The 20748-nt window shown below is 41.8% G+C and overlaps 1 protein-coding gene across 7 annotated transcripts in view; it reads left to right on the plus strand.

The window, feature by feature from the left end:
- rbfox1 (RNA binding fox-1 homolog 1) overlaps positions 1 to 20748 on the plus strand; it is a 733656-nt gene that overhangs the window by 597796 nt on the left and 115112 nt on the right. For all 7 annotated transcript variants that reach the window (XM_061973817.1, XM_061973818.1, XM_061973814.1 and 4 more), the window contains 2 exons: positions 4806 to 4859; positions 20695 to 20748. The exon at positions 20695 to 20748 is cut by the window's right edge and continues 91 nt beyond it. In XM_061973817.1, the coding sequence (XP_061829801.1) occupies positions 4806 to 4859; positions 20695 to 20748 (108 nt within the window). The remainder of the gene's footprint in view (positions 1 to 4805; positions 4860 to 20694) is intronic.

The following is a 20748-nucleotide window of genomic DNA, read 5'->3' on the forward strand; positions in this document are numbered from 1 at the left end:
CTGCTCGTTTTTCGTATGTGGGTAACAACATTTAACTATGTATATATATTTCCGAATTGGTTTAACTGCCACCCGCCTGAATCTATTTAAAATCAAATTTTTTTTTATTTGAACCACCCGACCCGACCCGATCCGCGGATAAAATCTAATTTTTTTTAATTTCATCCGCCCGATCCGCGGATAATCCGCGGACTCCGCGGTTGTGCCCGCAAACCGCGCATCTCTAATACATACGTAAATGTATTCAGTTATAAACATTCATTCACTTTCTTCTTTCCTTCATGGATCTAAACTTTACCGCTGCTGGTAGTTTTTTCTATGTTTTTATTGAATAAGTATAATATAAGTGTATTTATTTCAGTATAAAAGTGTAAAAAGTGTTTTGCTTGGGTCATGAAATGATGATAATGGTGTGCCAGGGCATACATACATTTGATATTTAACGCTTAAATCTCTGGAGTCTACATCAACTTCACATCTATCCCTCATTTCAAAATGTTTTAATTTTTTTATATTGTTTGTTTCCCGCCCTTTTTCGTCAAACAAAACTATGTTTTTAATGGCAAACACACAAAATATGCAAAATCTTCCACCAAAAAATATTTTTCAAAGTGTAATGATTGATGTGAAGTAATGGGAACCTTGGATAGGTCAATAATTCAGAATAACATTGATTTTGATTCAATATTATGTTTTGAGCAATGACAGTTTGAAAGAAAAAAAAACAGCTTTGTCTTATTAGTCAACATTACAACTTTTTCTAAATTACATTTCACCTTTAAGCTTTTTTATTTCACTTTTGTTATGTTTTTGTTTATTTTAATAGTATTTTTAGAAAGTGCCGTGGGCCTTTAAAACATTAGCTGTGGGCCGCAAATGGTTAAAAAAAGGTGAGGGGCGGGGGTTGTATATTGTGGCATCCCGGAAGAGTTAGTGCTGCAAGGGATTCTGGGTATTTGTTCTGTTGTGTTTATGTTGTGTTACGGTGCGGATGTGTTTGTCATTCTTGTTTGGTGTGGGTTCACAGTGTGGCGCATATTTGTAGCAGTGTTAAAGTTGTTTATACGGCCACCCTCAGTATCAACTGTATGGCTGTTGATTGATTGATTGATTGAGACTTTTATTAGTAGGTTGCACAGTGAAGTACATATTCCGTACAATTGACCACGAAATGGTAACACCCCAATAAGTTTTTCAACTTGTTTAAGTCAGGGTTCACTTAAATTGATTCATGATACAGATATATACTATCAGATATATATCTATGTTTCTATGTTTTATCTAGTGTTTTTCATGTTTTTATTTCTATTTTAATTTTCTTTTATATATTCCAACTTTTTTTTTGTATTTTGCTACCTTTTTTTTAGACTTTGCAGCACTTTGAGATTTTAACAAATGCAAAGCGCGTTGCAAATTTAATTCATTATTATTATTATTATTATTATTATTAATAGGATGACACAAGGAATAGGAAATAAACAAGTCGTCCTCGCATGCTCCGCAATGGCAGATTCGTGTGTTTTTGAAAAATAAGTTTTAGGAACGCCCACAAAGGTGTTCAACCAATCAGCGTTAGACAGCCCAGCCCGCCCCTGAAAATGGTTAAGGGTAGCCTTGAAAAGTCCCTGAAGAACTAAATCTACCTGGGTAGTTTTTGGTGGAAACTTTATTTGAAATAGGTGGAAAAGGGCCTAAGTTGAACTACAAACCACGTTTCCATATGAGTTGGGAAATTGTGTTAGATGTAGATATAAACGGAATACAATGATTTGCAAATCCTTTTCAACCTACACTTACTACCTACTCAGTGGCCTAGTGGTTAGAGTGTCCGCCCTGAGATCGGTAGGTTGTGAGTTCAAACCCCGGCCGAGTCATACCAAAGACTATAAAAATGGGACCCATTACCTCCCTGCTTGGCACTCAGCATCAAGGGTTGGAATTGGGGGTTAAATCACCAAAATGATTCCCGGGCGCGGCCACCGCTGCTGCCCACTGCTCCCCTCACCTCCCAGGGGGTGATCAAGGGTGATGGGTCAAATGCAGAGAATAATCTCGCCACACCTAGTGTGTGTGTGACAATCATTGGTACTTTAACTTTAACTTTAACTTTAACCCATATTCAGTTAAATATGCTACAAAGACAACATATTTGATGTTCAAACTCATAAACTTTATTTTTATTTTGCAAATAATAATTAACTTAGAATTTCATGGCTGCAACACGTGCCAAAGTAGTTGGGAAAGGGCATGTTCACCACTGTGTTACATCACCTTTTCTTTTAACAACACTCAATAAACGACTGGGAACTGAGGAAACTAATTGTTGAACCTTTGAAAGTGGAATTCTTTCCCATTCTTGTTTTATGCAGAGCTTTAGTCGTTCAACAGTCCGGGGTCTCCGCTGTCGTATTTTACGCTTCATAATGTGCCACACATTTTCGATGGGAGACAGGTCTGGACTGCAGGCGGGCCAGGAAAGTACCCGCACTCTTTTTTTACGAAGCCACACTGTTGTAACACGTGCTGAATGTGGCTTGGCATTGTACGTGAAAAAGACGGCGCTTAGATGGCAGCATATGTTGTTCCAAAACCTGTATGTACCTTTCAGCATTAATAGTGCCTTCACAGATGTGTAAGTTACCCATGCCTTGGGCACTAATGCACCCCCATACCATCACACATGCTGGCTTTTCAACTTTGCGTCGATAACAGTCTGGATGGTTCGCTTCCCCTTTGGTCCGGATGACACGATGTCGAATATTTCCAAAAACAATTTGAAATGTGGACTCGTCAGACCACAGAACACTTTTTCCACTTTGCATGAGTCCATCTTAGATGATCTCGGGCCCAGAGAAGCCGGCGGCGTTTCTGGATGTTGTTGATAAATGGCTTTCGCTTTGTATAGTAGAGCTTTAACTTGCACTTACAGATGTAGCGACCAACTGTATTTAGTGACAGTGGTTTTCTGAAGTGTTCCTGAGCCCATGTGGTGATATCCTTTAGAGATTGATGTCGGTTTTTGATACAGTGCCGTCTGAGGGATCGAAGGTCACGATCATTCAAGTTCGTTTCCGGCCATGTTGCTTACGTGGAGTGATTTCTCCAGATTCTCTGAACCTTTTGATGATATTATGGACCGTAGATGTTGAAATCCCTAAATTTCTTGCAATTGCACTTTGAGAAACGTTGTTCTTAAACTGTTTGACTATTGTTGTGGACAAAGGGGTGTACCTCGCCCCATCCTTTCTTGTGAAAGACTGAGCATTTTTTGGGAAGCTGTTTTTATACCCAATCATGGCACCCACCTGTTCCCAATTAGCCTGCTCACCTGTGGGATGTTCCAAATAAGTGTTTGATGAGCATTCCTCAACTTTATCAGTATTTATTGCCACCTTTTACAACTTCTTTGTCACGTGTTGCTGGCATCAAATTCTAAAGTTAATGATTATTTGCAAAAAAAAAACCAAATGTTTATCAGTTTGAACATCAAATTTGTTGTCTTTGTAGCATATTCAACTGAATATGGGTTGAAAATGATTTGCAAATCATTGTTTATATTTACATCTAACCAGGCCCGACCCTAACCAATCTGGCGCCCTAGGCAAGATTTTAGGTGGTGCCCCCCCACATCGGCAGTGAAGTGTATATACTCACAAGAAACCGAATAGCTTTGTCTTTGACTTTTTTTTTACTTAAAGAAAGCAAATTAACAATCAGAATAGTTAACAAGATAAACAAAAATATGAATGAATGAATGAATGAATGAATGCAAAAAATAAAAAATGAATATATGAAATACAATATTTTTTACATACATATTGCTTAATTAACATTAATGATGTGCACTTTAACAACTAGGCTTACAGCTATACCTAATATATAAAGGGGTGGAAAAGTGACTATTACCTGCAGGGCAAACATTAGCTAACCAGAAGGCAATAACAATGTAAACAAAAAACACCTGCTTAAAAGATCTAATACAAATGTCCCTGAGGAATGTAAGGTGGGAGTACTGTAATTACCTAACGTTACATTATTATTTTTCATAACAATTTAGCCCCCTCCACAATATTAACCCGACGTTAAAACAGAACTAGCTATTTATTGATTAGCAATTGCCGAATCATGTAACATTAGCTTAATGCTAAAAAGCCAGGTTACTATCACATTCTGTAACAGACAAATAATTTCATGTAGGCTAACGTTACCTACCTGCTACCTCTGTCTTTTCTCGTTTCTCCTCCTCTTCTTTTCTCTTATTTCTTCCCTGGGCACCTGACAGTTTTGGCCGTTTTGACATCTTGTGTTGATTTTTTGATGTGGTGACGTCCAAAAAGAGTCATGATACGGGAAGGGAGGGGGCACACAGTGCGGGGGGGGGGCGTAATGTTGTAACAAATAATATTTCTATTATATAGGCTTTACTTTGCATTTTAATTAACGTGGGATTATTTTTTGTATTTAGAAATAATAGTACCAACTTTTTTTTTTTTTCTCCAACATTTGTGGCACTGGCGTGGCGCCCCCTGATGGACGGCGCCCTTAGCATTTGCCTATACGGCCTATGCCACGGGCCGGCCCTGCATCTAACACAATTCCCCAACTCATATGGAAACGGGGTTTGTAAACCATGGCCATGCACTGGATTCTACAGACGTGTTAAATGTCTGTGGGCCTCCAAGGATATTTTAAAAATGAATTTCAATCTCAAGTCAGAACTAAAGAAGTCACGTTGACTGAACATTCAAAGTGACCACATTTAAAAGTGTCTTTCTCTTTGTCCTTTTTGGTCTTGTCTCTTTCAGGCTGGAAGTTAAATCCAGTGGTCAGTGCGGTCTACAGCCCAGAATTCTATGCAGGTAGGAGGACATGCCATTCTCCATTTGTCACCTTCTCCTTTCACTGTTGGCTCAAAAATGTTCCTTGTTCTGCAGTTTCTTCCACATCCCCGTTTTTTCCTTCCATCTCATTTTTAACCTTTGCACCTCTTCCTCCACTGCTTCCTTCCCGGGCGACATGCAACCAGGCAAATTCTGTTTATAGCTTCAGAACTCTTGTTGATTTGCACAAATATAACCACAGACTGTCAACGCTCCTGCAGAACAAACAACAACGCGTTTCGCTACCTCCGCCGCCGCCGCCCACGCGCCACCGTTAATCTTTATCATCCTCGCATTCATCTCCCCCCACGCCTTCTTTAATGACGGTCATTAGGGGGAAAAGACATGGATTTTGTGGTTAGAACCAAAGAAACATAACAGTACAATAGCTCGGTGAAGTGAATTAAAAGGCAAGCGGGAAGCAAACCTAATTGTCCAACACGACTCTAAATCATGTGACATCTATTGTGTAGAAGGGATCAATATGTTTTATTTCCCAGAGGAGTCATTATGTGAATCGTCTTCAACAACTTTTATTTTGAAATGGCTTTGCATTGATTCCCTTTAAATGTCCAAAACTAGAGATGTCCGATAATGGCTTTTTTTTTGCCGATATTCCGATATTGTCCAACTCTTAACTACCGATACCAACCGATACCGATATATACAGTCGTGGAATTTTATTTTATGGACATTAAATCATGTTTTGTATCTTGGGGTTCGTCACCAACACCTTGTGACAGAATACTCCAGCCGAACACAAACCCCGCGGAGATTTCGATGGCAGGGAGGCTTAACAATGCTTTAACATTGATGGCCGAATCGAGGGAATTACCAAAATAAGAGCGCTGACAGGAAATAAAGACAGAGGAAAAACCAAACCATAACTAAACTGTCAGTGACAAACCTGACAAACGGATGCATTACGTGGAGTGATTTCTCCAGATTCTCTGAACCTTTTGATGATATTACGGACCGTAAATGTTGAAATCCCTAAATTTCTTGCAATTGCACTTTGAGAAACGTTGTTCTTAAACTGTTTGACTATTGTTGTGGACAAAGGGGTGTACCTCGCCCCATCCTTTCTTGTGAAAGACTGAGCATTTTTTGGGAAGCTGTTTTTATACCCGATATATAGTCGTGGAATTAACACATTATTATGCCTAATTTTGTTGTGATGCCCCGCTGGATGCATTAAATCAGGGGTGTCAAACTCAAATACAGAGTGGGCCAAAATGTAAAACTGAACAAAGCCGCGGGCCAAGGTTGAACAAATTAACCTTTTTAATAGGGACCCAAACAAGTTTTGCATTAATTATTGAACAAGCAAGGCTTATATAACTTTATAGTGTCATGCAAAATAATAATAATAATAATTAAAAAATATCAATGTCATATCAAATACAATTTAAATAAAAATGTAATGCCTCTTTTCTATTTGTAGCCTTCTGAGGTAAATATCAACATTAACTTTTTCCACAGGCTAATAAATAAATAAAATATTGAGTAAACCAACCATTCAGGACTTTAAACTGCTCAGTTTGCAACACACTGATCTAATCTGATGTGCCCAAGCCAGATACCTGCCCATCTTTTCTTGGATGCTAGTTCATTAGGCTTTGAGCTGAGGCAACCTTCATTATCGAACGAAGGTGTTCATCAGTCATTATATCTCGTATTCCACAGTCTTGGGGGCGTACCTTACAGGCACTACCTTTAACGTCCTCTACGAGCTGACATCACGTCTGCTTTTCATCCATTCTAACATCGTGCCCGCCCAGTCACAAGATATGAGCGGCTCCTGTACGCACACACACGTAAATGCAAAGCATACTTCATCAACAGCGGTACAGTTTACACTGAGGGTGGCCGTATAAGCAACTTTAACATTGTTAGAAATATATATGCCACACTGTGAACCCACACCAAACAAGAATGACAAACACATTTTGGGAGAACATCCGCACTGTAACACAACATAAACACAACAGAAAAAATACCCAGAACCCTTTGCAGCACTAACTCTTCCGGGACGCTACAATATACACCCCCGCTACCTCCAAACCCCGCCCCCCACACACACACATACACACACCTTGTAGCGTCCCCGAAGAGTTAGTGCTGCTTCTGGGTATTTGTTCTGTTGTGTTTATGTTGTGTTACGGTGCGGGTGTTCTTCCGAAATGTGTTTGTCATTCTTGTTTGGTGTGGGTTCACAGTGTGGCGCATATTTGTAACAGTGTTTAAGTTGTTTATACGGCCACCCTCAGTGTGACCTGTATGGCTGTCGACCAAGTATGCTGGCATTCACTTGTGTGTGTGAAAAGAACATTCGCACCATAACACAACATAAACACAACAGAACAAATACCCAGAACCCTTTGCAGCACTAACTCTTCCGGGACGCTACAATATACACCCCCGCTACCTCCAAACCCCGCCTCCCACACACACACACATACACACACCGTGTAGCGTCCCCGAAGAGTTAGTGCTGCAAGGGGTTCTGGGTATTTGTTCTGTTGTGTTTATGTTGTGTTACGGTGCGGATGTTCTCCCGAAATGTGTTTGTCATTCTTGTTTGGTGTGGGTTCACAGTGTGGCGTATATTTCTAACAGTGTTAAAGTTGTTTATACGGCCACCCTCAGTGTGACCTGTATGGCTGTTGACCAAGTATGCTTTGCATTCAATTGTGTGTGTGAAAAGCCGTATATATTATGTGACTGGGCCGGCACGCAAAGGCAGTGCCTTCAAGGTTTATTGGCGCAATGTATTTACACAGCGGCGTTTTAATAAGTTATAAATTTTACTTTTTGAAACCGATACAGATAATTTTTAAACCGATACCGATCATTTCCGATATTACATTTTAAAGCATTTATAATATCGGCAGTCCGATATTATCGGACATCTCTATCCAAAACATATTTAAGTGTCTTAGTTTGTGTGTACGTGCACATACATGTAAATGCAGCGGGTTTCCCATATTTCTCTCGAGATTACTGCGTCTGTGTGTGTTGAATACACAATTGTCGGCGGCATCAAAAAATTACAGTGGTGTTTCCCACCTAGGCCTTCAGTGATGTCTGACTTCAATGATTACCTCTCAAAATACCATCATTTATGTCACCACATGACCATTGCCGGAGAAATGGCGGCCGAGAGTGGAGTCGGCTCTCTCGGTTGCTTTGTTGGGTCTGCTCCTGTCTCTAGTCTCTAGTGGATCTAACATAATAGTGTGAGAGTCCAGTCCATAGTGGATCTAACATAATAGTGAGAGTCCAGTCCGTAGTGGATCTAGCATAATAGTGACAGTCCAGTCCGTAGTGGATCTAACATAATAGTGAGAGTCCAGTCCATAGTGGATCTAACATAATAGTGAGAGTCCAGTCCATAGTGGATCTAACATAATAGTGAGAGTCCAGTCCATGGTGGATCTAACATAATAGTGAGAGTCCAGTCCGTAGTGCATCTAACATAATAGTGAGAGTCCAGTCCGTAGTGGATCTAACATAATAGTGAGAGTCCAGTCCATAGTGGATCTAACATAATAGTGAGAGTCCAGTCCATAGTGGATCTAACATAATAGTGAGAGTCCAGTCCATAGTGTATCTAACATAATAGTGTGAGAGTCCAGTCCATAGTGGATCTAACATAATAGTGTGAGAGTCCAGTCCATAGTAGATCTAACATAATAGTGAGAGTCCAGTCCATAGTGGATCTAACATAATAGTGTGAGAGTCCAGTCCATAGTGGATCTAACATAATAGTGTGAGAGTCCAGTCCATAGTGGATCTAACATAAAAGAGAGAGTCCAGTCCATAGTGGATCTAACATAATAGTGAGAGTCCAGTCCGTAGTGGATCTAACATGTTAGTGAGAGTCCAGTCCGTAGTGGATCTAACATAATAGTGAGAGTCCAGTCCGTAGTGGATCTAACATGATAGTGAGAGTCCAGTCCGTAGTGGATCTAACATGATAGTGAGAGTCCAGTCCATAGTGGATCTAACATAATAGTGAGAGTCCAGTCCATAGTGGATCTAGCATAATAGTGAGAGTCCAGTCCGTAGTGGATCTAACATAATAGTGAGAGTCCAGTCCATAGTGGATCTAACAAAATAGTGAGAGTCCAGTCCATAGTGGATCTAACATAATAGTGTGAGAGTCCAGTCCATAGTGGATCTAACATAATAGTGTGAGAGTCCAGTCCATAGTGGATCTAACATAATAGTGTGAGAGTCCAGTCCATAGTGGATCTAACATAATAGTGAGAGTCCAGTCCATAGTGGATCTAACATAATAGTGTGAGAGTCCAGTCCATAGTGGATCTAACATAATAGTGAGAGTCCAGTCCATAGTGGTTCTAACATAATAGTGTGAGAGTCCAGTCCATAGTGGATCTAACATGATAGTGTGAGAGTCCAGTCCACGGTGGATCTAACATAATAGTGAGAGTCCAGTCCATGGTGGATCTAACATAAAAGTGAGAGTCCAGTCCATAGTGGATCTAACATAATAGTGAGAGTCCAGTCCATAGTGGATCTAACATAATAGTGAGAGTCCAGTCCATAGTGGATCTAACATAATAGTGAGAGAGTCCAGTCCATAGTGGATCTAACATAATAGTGTGAGAGTCCAGTCCATAGTGGATCTAACATAATAGTGTGAGAGTCCAGGCCATAGTGGATCTAACATAATAGTGAGAGTCCAATCCATGGTGGATCTAGCATAAAAGTGAGAGTCCAGTCCATAGTGGGTCTAACATAATAGTGAGAGTCCAGTCCGTAGTGGATCTAACATAATAGTGAGAGTCCAGTCCGTAGTGGATCTAACATAATAGTGAGAGTCCAGTCCATAGTGGATCTAACATAATAGTGAGAGTCCAGTCCGTAGTGGATCTAACATAATAGTGAGAGTCCAGTCCCTGGTGGATCTAACATAAAAGTGAGAGTCCAGTCCATAGTGGATCGAACATAATAGTGAGAGTCCAGTCCATAGTGGATCTAACATAATAGTGAGAGTCCAGTCCATAGTGGATCTAACATAATAGTGAGAGTCCAGTCCGTAGTGGATCTAACATAATAGTGAGAGTCCAGTCCGTAGTGGATCTAACATAATAGTGAGAGTCCAGTCCGTAGTGGATCTAACATAATAGTGAGAGTCCAGTCCATAGTGGATCTAACGAAATAGTGAGAGTCCAGTCCATTGTGGATTTAACATAATAGTGTGAGAGTCCAGTCCATAGTGCATCTAACATAATAGTGAGAGTCCAGTCCATAGTGGATCTAACATAATAGTGAGAGTCCAGTCCATAGTGGATCTAACATAATAGTGAGAGTCCAGTCCATAGTGGATCTAACATAATAGTGTGAGAGTCCAGTCCATAGTGGATCTAACATAATAGTGTGAGAGTCCAGTCCATCGTGGATCTAACATAATAGTGAGAGTCCAGTCCATAGTGGATCTAACATAATAGTGTGAGAGTCCAGTCCATAGTGGATCTAACATAATAGTGTGAGAGTCCAGTCCATAGTGGATCTAACATAATAGTGACAGTCCAGTCCATAGTAGATCCAACATAATAGTGAGAGTCCAGTCCATAGTGGATCTAACATAATAGTGTGAGAGTCCAGTCCATAGTGGATGTAACATAATAGTGAGAGTCCAGTCCATGGTGGATCTAACATAAAAGTGAGAGTCCAGTCCATAGTGGATCTAACATAATAGTGAGAGTCCAGTCCATAGTGGATCTAACATAATAGTGAGAGTCCAGTCCATAGTGGATCTAACATAATAGTGTGAGAGTCCAGTCCATAGTGGATCTAACATAATAGTGAGAGTCCAGTCCATAGTGGATCTAACATAATAGTGAGAGTCCTGTCCATAGTGGATCTAACATAATAGTGAGAGTCCAGTCCATAGTGGATCTAACATAATAGTGTGAGAGTCCAGTCCATAGTGGATCTAACATAAAAGTGAGAGTCCAGTCCATAGTGGATCTAACATAATAGTGAGAGTCCTGTCCATAGTGGATCTAACATAATAGTGAGAGTCCAGTCCATAGTGGATCTAACATAATAGTGTGAGAGTCCAGTCCATAGTGGATCTAACATAATAGTGAGAGTCCAGTCCATAGTGGATCTAACATAATAGTGAGAGTCCTGTCCATAGTGGATCTAACATAATAGTGAGAGTCCAGTCCATAGTGGATCTAACATAATAGTGTGAGAGTCCAGTCCATAGTGGATCTAACATAATAGTGTGAGAGTCCAGTCTATAGTGGATCTAACATAATAGTGTGAGTGTCCAGTCTATAGTGGATCTAACATAATAGTGAGAGTCCAGTCCATAGTGGATCTAACATGATAGTGAGAGTCCAGTCCATAGTGGATCTAACATAATAGTGAGAGTCCAGTCCATAGTGGATATAACATAATAGTGAGAGTCCAGTCCATAGTGGATCTAACATGATAGTGAGAGTCCAGTCCATAGTGGATCCAACATAATAGTGAGAGTCCATTCCATAGTGGATCTAACATAATAGTGAGAGTCCAGTCCATAGTGGATCTAACATAATAGTGAGAGTCTAGTCCATAGTGGATCTAACATGATAGTGAGAGTCCAGTCCATAGTGGATCTAACATAATAGTGAGAATCCAGTCCATAGTGGATCTAACATAATAGTGAGAGTCCAGTCCATAGTGGATCTAACATGATAGTGAGAGTCCAGTCCATAGTGGATCTAATATAATAGTGAGAGTTCAGTCCATAGTGGGGCCAGCAGGAGATCATCCCGAGCGGAGACGGGTCAGCAGCGCAGAGATGTCCCCAACCGATGCACAGGCGAGCGGTCCACCCCAGGTCCCGACTCTGGACAGCCTGCCAATGGAACTGGTGCTTTACAGAGAGTAAATGGGACAATGAAAAAGGAGGATTACCTCCAAATTCTTCAGGACAACCTAAAATCATCAGCCCGGAGGTTGGGTCTTGGGCGCAGTTGGGTGTTCCAACAGGACAATGACCCCAAACACACGTCAAAAGTGGTAAAGGAATGGCTAAATCAGGCTAGAATGAAGGTGTTAGAATGGCCTTCCCAAAGTCCTGACTTAAACGTGTGGACAATGCTGAAGAAACAAGTCCATGTCAGAAAACCAACACATTTAGCTGAACTGCACCAATTTCGTCAAGAGGAGTGGTCAAAACTTCAAGCAGAAGCTTGCCAGAAACTCCACAACCGATGCACAGTCCAGTCCATAGTGGATATAACATAATAGTGAGAGTCCAGTCCCTGGTGGATCTAACATAAAAGTGAGAGTCCAGTCCATAGTGGATCTAACATAATAGTGAGAGTCCAGTCCATAGTGGATCTAACATAATAGTGAGAGTCCAGTCCATAGTGGATCTAACATAATAGTGTGAGAGTCCAGTCCATAGTGGATCTAACATAATAGTGAGAGTCCAGTCCCTGGTGGATCTAACATAAAAGTGAGAGTCCAGTCCATAGTGGATCTAACATAATAGTGAGAGTCCAGTCCATAGTGGATCTAACATAATAGTGTGAGAGTCCAGTCCATAGTGGATCTAACATAATAGTGAGAGTCCAGTCCATGGTGGATCTAACATAACTGTGAGAGTCCAGTCCCTGGTGGATCTAACATAAAAGTGAGAGTCCAGTCCATAGTGGATCTAACATAATAGTGAGAGTCCAGTCCATAGTGGATCTAACATAATAGTGAGAGTCCAGTCCATGGTGGATCTAACATAACTGTGAGAGTCCAGTCCCTGGTGGATCTAACATAAAAGTGAGAGTCCAGTCCATAGTGGATCTAACATAATAGTGAGAGTCCAGTCCATAGTGGATCTAACATAATAGTGAGAGTCCAGTCCATAGTGGATCTAACATAATAGTGTGAGAGTCCAGTCCATAGTGGATCTAACATAATAGTGAGAGTCCAGTCCCTGGTGGATCTAACATAAAAGTGAGAGTCCAGTCCATAGTGGATCTAACATAATAGTGAGAGTCCAGTCCATAGTGGATCTAACATAATAGTGAGAGTCCAGTCCATAGTGGATCTAACATAATAGTGTGAGAGTCCAGTCCATAGTGGATCTAACATAATAGTGAGAGTCCAGTCCATGGTGGATCTAACATAACTGTGAGAGTCCAGTCCCTGGTGGATCTAACATAAAAGTGAGAGTCCAGTCCATAGTGGATCTAACATAATAGTGAGAGTCCAGTCCATAGTGGATCTAACATAATAGTGTGAGAGTCCAGTCCATAGTGGATCTAACATAATATGAGGGTCCCGACTCTGGATAGCCAGCACTTCATCCATGCTGGACAATAAAATGTGGTTTATTTTGTACATATGTAGCATCATCTACAAAGATACAAAGTATTGCTATTGCGACATATAGTGGACACATTAAAAACAGCAGTTTAATTTTTATATTTAGCGGGCCGGATAAAACCTGGTCCGCGGGCCTGATCCGTCCCTTGGGCCGTACGTTTGACACCCCTGGTCTAATGAGTTTTGTTCAGTTTGTACTTAAGTCTGTTTGATTGGAGCTGTAACCTGAGTGTTGCGGGACAGACTTATCAATGTAACTATCAGGGTTGCCAGGGCACGTGGTCTTTAAATCAAAGTGACAAAAGATGAATAGTAACAATTACCAGTGATACTCCTCTCCTTTCTCTCTCCTCGAAACTGTTATCCTTTGGCCCAAACCTTCCATTTTTCATCAGGTCAATAAATGATTCACTGTTTCTATTACCATTTCATTATATTTCCCCTTTTGAAGAGTTGCATAATTAGAGGAGGAAATCATTCCTTGGGCTTCCTCTTCACCTCTCTCAAATTACTCGCCATGTCTTCGCCCATTTAGATGCGAGATAAGTTAATAACGGCACCCTTGTAACAGTCCATTCTACTCTAGCTCAGAGTTTAATTTCTTTTATGGCACATTGTTTCCAAAGCGGTGGTGTATACCAGGCATTTTAGGCCATTTCGAATACTAATACCTGCTGTGTATAGTTATCAAACTGAAATAATGATGGTTTTATTGTATGTTTTAAAAAACAATGATATAGTAATATCCATCCATCCATCCATTTTCTTCCGCTTATCCGAGGTCTTAAGCAGGGAAGCCCAGACTTTCCTCTCCCCAACCACTTCGTCCAGCTCTTCCCGGGGGATCCCGAGGCGTTCCCAGGCCAGCCGGGAGACATAGTCTTCCCAACGTGTCCTGGGTCTTCCCCGTGGCCTCCTACCGGTTGGACGTGCCCTAAGGGAGGTGTTCGGATGGCATCCTGACCAGATGCCCGAACCACCTCATCTGGCTCCTCTCAATGTAGAGGAGCAGTGGCTTTACTTTGAGCTCCTCCCGGATGACAGAGCTCCTCACCCTGTCTCTAAGGGAGAGCCCCTCCCTTAAACTCATTTCCGCCGCTTGTTTGTACCCGTGATCTTGTCCTTTCGGTCATAACCCAAAGCTCATGACCATAGGTGAGGATGGGAACGTAGATCGACCGGTAAATTGAGAGCTTTGCCTTCCGGCTCAGCTCCTTCTTCACCATAACGGATGGATACAGCGTCCGCATTACTGAAGACGCCGCATTGATCCGCCTGTCGATCTAACGATCCACTCTTCCCTCACTCATGAGCAAGACTCTGAGGTACTTGAACTCCTCCACTTGGGGCAGGGTCTCCTCCCCAACTTGGAGATGGCACTCCACCCTTTCCCGGGCGAGAACCATGGACTCGGACTTGGAGGTGCTGATTCTCATCCCAGTCGCTTCACACTCGGCTGTGAACCGATCCAGTGAGAGCTGAAGATCGTGGCCAGATGAAGCCATCAGGACCACATCATCTGCAAAAAGCAGAGACCTAATCCTGCAGCCACCAAACCAGATCCCCTCAACGCCTTGACTGCGCCTAGAAATTCTGTCCATAAAAGTTATGAACAGAATGGGTGACCTTGGCGGAGTCCAACCCTCACTGGAAACGGGTCCGACTTACTGCCGGCAATGCGGACCAAGCTCTGACACTGATCGTACAGGGAGCGGACCGCCCCAATCAGACAGTCCGATACTCGCTGAGCACTCCCCACAGGACTTCCCGGGGGACACGGTCGAATGCCTTCTCCAAGTCCACAAAGCACATGTAGACTGGTTGGGCAAACTCCCATTCACCCTCAAGGACCCTGCCGAGAGTATAGAGCCGGTCTACCGTTCCACGACCAAGACGAAAACCACACTGTTCCTCATGGATCCGAGGTTCGACTATCCGGCGTAGCCTCTTCTCCAGTACACCTGAATAGACCTTACCGGGAATCAAAAAATTAATTCCTCTATTGCACACAATAGTCCTCTACTGAGAGGTTTCCACAGCATAATTATTGTGTTTTCCAAGCTCAAAGACAGAAATAAAGGCTGAAAGAAGGTCACCCAGGATCAATTAATCAATCAATGTTTATTTATATAGCCCTAAATCACAAGTGTCTCAAAGGGCTGCACAATTCACGACGACATCCTCGGTTCAGAGCCCACAAAAGGGCAAGGAAAAACTCACAACCCAGTGGGATGTCAATGTGAATGACTATGAGAAACCTTCGAGAGGACCCCCCCCCCCCCCCCCCTCTAGGGGAGACCGGATGCAATGGACGTTGAGTGGGTCTAGCATAATATTGTGAAAGTCCAGTCCATAGTGGATCTAACATAATAGTGAGACTCCAGTCCATAGTGGATCTAACATAATAGTGAGAGTCCAGTCCATAGTGGATCTAACATAATAGTGAGACTCCAGTCCATAGTGGATCTAACATAATAGTGAGAGTCCAGTCCATAGTGGATCTAACATAATAGTGAGAGTCCAGTCCATAGTGGATCTAACATAATAGTGAGAGTCCAGTCCATAGTGGATCTAACATAATAGTGAGAGTCCAGTCCATAGTGGGGCCAGCAGGAGACCATCCCGAGCGGAGACGGGTCAGCAGCGCAGAGATGTCCCCAACCGATGCACAGGCGAGCGGTCCACCCCGGGTCCCGACTCTGGACAGCCAGCACTTCATCCATGGCTACCAGACCTGTGCCCCCCCTTCACAAGAGAGAGGGGGGCAGAGGAGAAAAGAAAAGAAACGGCAGATCAACTGGTCTAATAAGGGGGGTCTATTTATAGGCTAGAGCGGGGGTCGGCAAACCCCGGCTCTTTAGCGCTGCCCCAGTGGCTCTCTGGAGCTTTTTCAAAAATGTATGAAAAATGGAAAAAGATGAGGGGGGAAAAAATACAATTTTTTTTTAAATATGGTGTCTGTAGGAGGACAAACATGACACAAACCTCCCTAATTGTTATAAATCACACTGTTTATATTAAACATGCTTCACTGATTCGAGTATTTGGCGAGCGCCGTTTTGTCCTACTAATTTTGGCGGTCCATGAACTCACCGCAGTTTGTTTACATGTATAACTTTCTCCGACTGTCCAGGACGTGTTTTATGCCACTTCTTTTTCTGTCTCATTTTTGTCCACCACACTTTTAACGTTGTGCGTGAATGCACAAAGGTGAGTTTTGTTGATGTTATTGACTTGTGTGGAGTGCTAATCAGACATATTTGGTCACTGCATGACTGCAAGCTAATCGATGCTAACATGCTATTTAGGCTAGCTATATGTACATATTGCATCATTATGCCTCATTTGTAGCTATATTTGAGGTCATTTAGTTTCTTTTAAGTCCTCTTAATTCAATTTATATCTCATGACACACTATCTGTATGTACAAACCCCGTTTCCATATGAGTTGGGAAATTGTGTTAGATACATCCATCCATCCATTTTCTACCGCTTATTCCCTTCGGGGTCGCGGGGGGTGCTGGAGCCTATCTCAGCTACAATCAGGCGGAAGGCGGTGTACACCCTGGACAAGTCGCCACCTCATCGCAGGGCCAACACAGATAGACAGACAACATTCACACTCACATTCACACACTAGGGCCAAATTAGTGTTGCCAATCAACCTATCCCCAGGTGCATGTCTTTGGAGGTGGGAGGGAGCCGGAGTACCCGGAGGGAACCCACGCAGTCACGGGGAGAACATGCAAACTCCACACAGAAAGATCCCGGGGCCGGGATTGAACTCACGACTACTCAGGACCTTCGTATTGTGAGGCAGACGCACTAACCCCTCTGCCATGATTTGCAAATCCTTTTCAACCCATATTCAATTGAATGCACGACATCCACTGTTTCCAAAAACAATTTGAAACGTGGACTCGTCAGACCACAGAACACTTTTCCACTTTGTATCAGTCCATCTTAGATGAGCTCAGGCCCAGCGAAGCTGACGGCGTTTCTGGGTGTTGTTGATAAACGGTTTTCGCCTTGCATAGGAGAGTTTTAACTTGCACTTACAGATGTAGCGACCAACTGTAGTTACTGACAGTGGGTTTCTGAAGTGTCCCTGAGCCCATGTGGTGATATCCTTTACACACTGATGTCGCTTGTTGATGCAGTACGGCCTGAGGGATCGAAGGTCACGGGCTTAGCTGCTTACGTGCAGTGATTTCTCCAGATTCTCTGAACCCTTTGATGATATTACGGACAGTAGATGGTGAAATCCCTAAATTCCTTGCAATAGCTGGTTGAGAAAGGGTTTTCTTAAACTGTTCAACAATTTGCTCACGCGTTTGTTGACAAAGTGGTGACCCTCGCCCCATCCTTGTTTGTGAATGACTGAGCATTTCATGGAATCTACTTTTATACCCAATCATGGCACCCACCTGTTCCCAATTAGCCTGCACACCTGTGGGATGTTCCAAATAAGTGTTTGATGAGCATTCCTCAACTTTATCAGTATTTATTGCCACCTTTCCCAACTTCTTTGTCACGTGTTGCTGGCATCAAATTCTAAAGTTAATGATTATTTGTGTCATGTCTGTGTGATCATGTTTTTGTTTTGGTCATGTTCGGTTTTGTTTTTGGACTTTTTGTGCACTTTTGTTTTGTCACCATAGCAACCATTAGTTTTCACCTGTCACGTCACGCACCTGTTTCACGTTTTGAGTCATGCACCTGTTTTCGTTAATCATGTCTGTAGTATTTAAGTTCATTGTTTTCAGTTTGTCGTGCTGACGACATCCCCACATTTATGCTCTGCGAATTTCTGCCTTTTTTTTTCATGTCCATCGCTCACGCTGCTCCTTTTTGTCCATGCCAAAGTAAGTTTTTGTTCCATGTTTATAGTCTTTTTGGGTTTCATAGTTTGTTCTCCGCCATTGTGCGCGCTTTTCGTTTGTACTTTTTTTGCTATAGTCTTTTGGTTTCATAGTTTGTTCTCCGCCACTGTGCGCGCTTTACGTTTGTACTTTTTTTTTGATATATTAAATAAATCATGTACTCACATTCCCGTCTCGCCCGAGCCAACTTTCCGTTGCATCCCGGAAAAGCAAACACCCTGTTATGATCCGCTACCCGGATCATATTTTCTGTTTACGTTTTCAAGATACTTGTGTTTTTGGTTAGTTTTGGACTCCTTGAGTACCTGTTTTGTACACCTGAGTTTGTTGCCATGGCTGCTTATTATTTTCACCTGCCGCGTTTGTTCCCGACACGCACCTGTTTGTCATCACTGACATTATTATTTAAGTCTGTCCTCCCTGTCATTCGTTCTGGCTTCGTAGTTTGTTTTCGTGCAACAGTTGACGACTTCTGTACCTGTTAGCTTCCATGCTAAATTCCTTTGTTTTTACCTTCTAGCTCCCATGCTAGCTCTTTTAGTTTTTGCCTTATGTGCTATGAGCACCCTTTTTCTTTGTTCCAGTATAATTTAGTCCGGTAAATAAATCATTTATTTTACCTTCACGCTGTGTCCGAAGTCCGTTGCATGCTGGGAGAACGAAACCCCGCATCACCATGCGCCCCGGTCGTCACACACCCAGGACCAAGTCTTGACAATTTGCAAAAAAAAAAAAAAAAATGTTTATCAGTTTGAATATCAAATATGTTGTCTTTGTAGGATATTCAATTGAATATGGGTTGAAAATGATTTGCAAATCATTGTATTCCGTTTATATTTACATCTAACACAATTTCCCAACTCATATGGAAACGGGGTTTGTAATATGGCTTTTATTTTTTTGCGGCTCCAGACAGATTTGTTTTTGTATTTTTGGTCCAATATGGCTCTTTAAACATTTTGAGTATACAAATGAGTTTTAAGATGGGACTTAAATAAGGCTGAAACGACGCGTCGACGTAGTCGACGTCATCGGTTACGTAAATACGTCGACGCCATTTTTGTGCGTCGGCGCGTCGCATATTTACGTCACACTACTGTCATGGCGGAGCGCAAAGCAGACGATGCGAGCGAGGGGAAAAAAGCACGCCAAAAGTCGTCAAAAGTGTCGGAGTATTTCAATAAACGGCCTAATAATGTTGTTGTATGCACACTGTGTCGAGCGGAAATGGCCTATCATAGCAGCACAACGGCTATGAACGAACATTTGAAAAGAAAACCCCCGACAGCGTTCTTGCCATCACCATCAACAAGTCAATCGTCCGCGTGCGTATACGTTGTCATTATTACACAAACACATGAATGTGTCATTTGTGTCTGCGTTGTAAATTCATAAACTAAAGCACCGTTTGCTCTGAGAGGCGCGTTTGGCGTGCCTGTTCAGTGTTTACAAAGACGCGCTCCTCTTTAACGCTGTGGAGAGGCGGCGGCGGCGAGCGAGCGGCGAGGCGGGGCGCGCCGGGAGCGACGCCGCAAGAGACAGGGGACGACGAGCGAGCGAGGAAGAGGAGCTGAAAAGCGAGGAAAGAAAGAGAAAAGAGTTGGAAGAGAAAAGACTTTGTGTAAAATTAAAAGATTGTAAACCTGGCAAAGCCGTCTGGCGTTCAGTCTGTCGGTCCTGAAAGAACCCCACGGCACAAGACGTGTCACAAACGCTAACGTTAATTAGTTGTGCAAATACCTTTTACAACATTAACAGTTACATATACTATGTACAAACCAACAATTAACTTTCACTTTAATCATACTATCATTGTTGTGTTATTAAGCAAAATAAGCAATACTTTTACTTTTGTTGAAATGTTTACACTGTACACTTTTTTGTATTGGATGTTTAGCTTTATTTTTGCACATTTTAGCAAATAAGCAATACTTTTACTTTTGTTGAAATGTTTACACTTGTTACAGAATAGTTCCGTTTTGCACTTTTTTGTATTGGATGTTTATCTTTATTTTTGCACATTTTAAAGCAAAATAAGCAATACTTTTACTTTTTAAATGCTTATACTATTCCAGAATATTAAGATTTTCACTGGATGTTTACTTTTATATTTGCACATTAAAAAGCAAATAAGCTACTTTTAATTTTGTTAAATGTTAAAAGTTTTAAATGTTTACATTGTTACAGAATATTTTGTCATGTTGTTGTCAATGTTGACTGAGTGGCCATACTTTTTTTTTTGTAAATAAAAGCCATGCCTTTTGAAAAAACTGGCCTACTTTTTTTTTTTTCCTCTTCATTTTAAATAAAAAAAATAATCGGTAAAAGGAAAAATAATCTATAGATTAATCGAAAAAATAATCTATAGATTAACCGATTAATCGAAAAAAATAATCTATAGATTAATCGATAGAAAAATAATCGTTAGCTGCAGCCCTAGACTTAAATGCTTCTACTGAGGTAGCATCTCTAACTATGATAAAAGTGTCCACATCCCCATGCACACAATATCCATGATATATTATGGTGTATTTAGGTTTGTGCAATCAATGTGTGACGTGTTTTAAATGTATTCCCAGTACCAGGTTTTCCCTACCCAGCAGCCAGTGCAGCAGCAGCAGCAGCGGCGGCGT

The sequence above is a fragment of the Nerophis lumbriciformis genome, linkage group LG22 (assembly GCF_033978685.3).
Source record: "Nerophis lumbriciformis linkage group LG22, RoL_Nlum_v2.1, whole genome shotgun sequence".
Classification (NCBI taxonomy): domain Eukaryota; kingdom Metazoa; phylum Chordata; class Actinopteri; order Syngnathiformes; family Syngnathidae; genus Nerophis; species Nerophis lumbriciformis.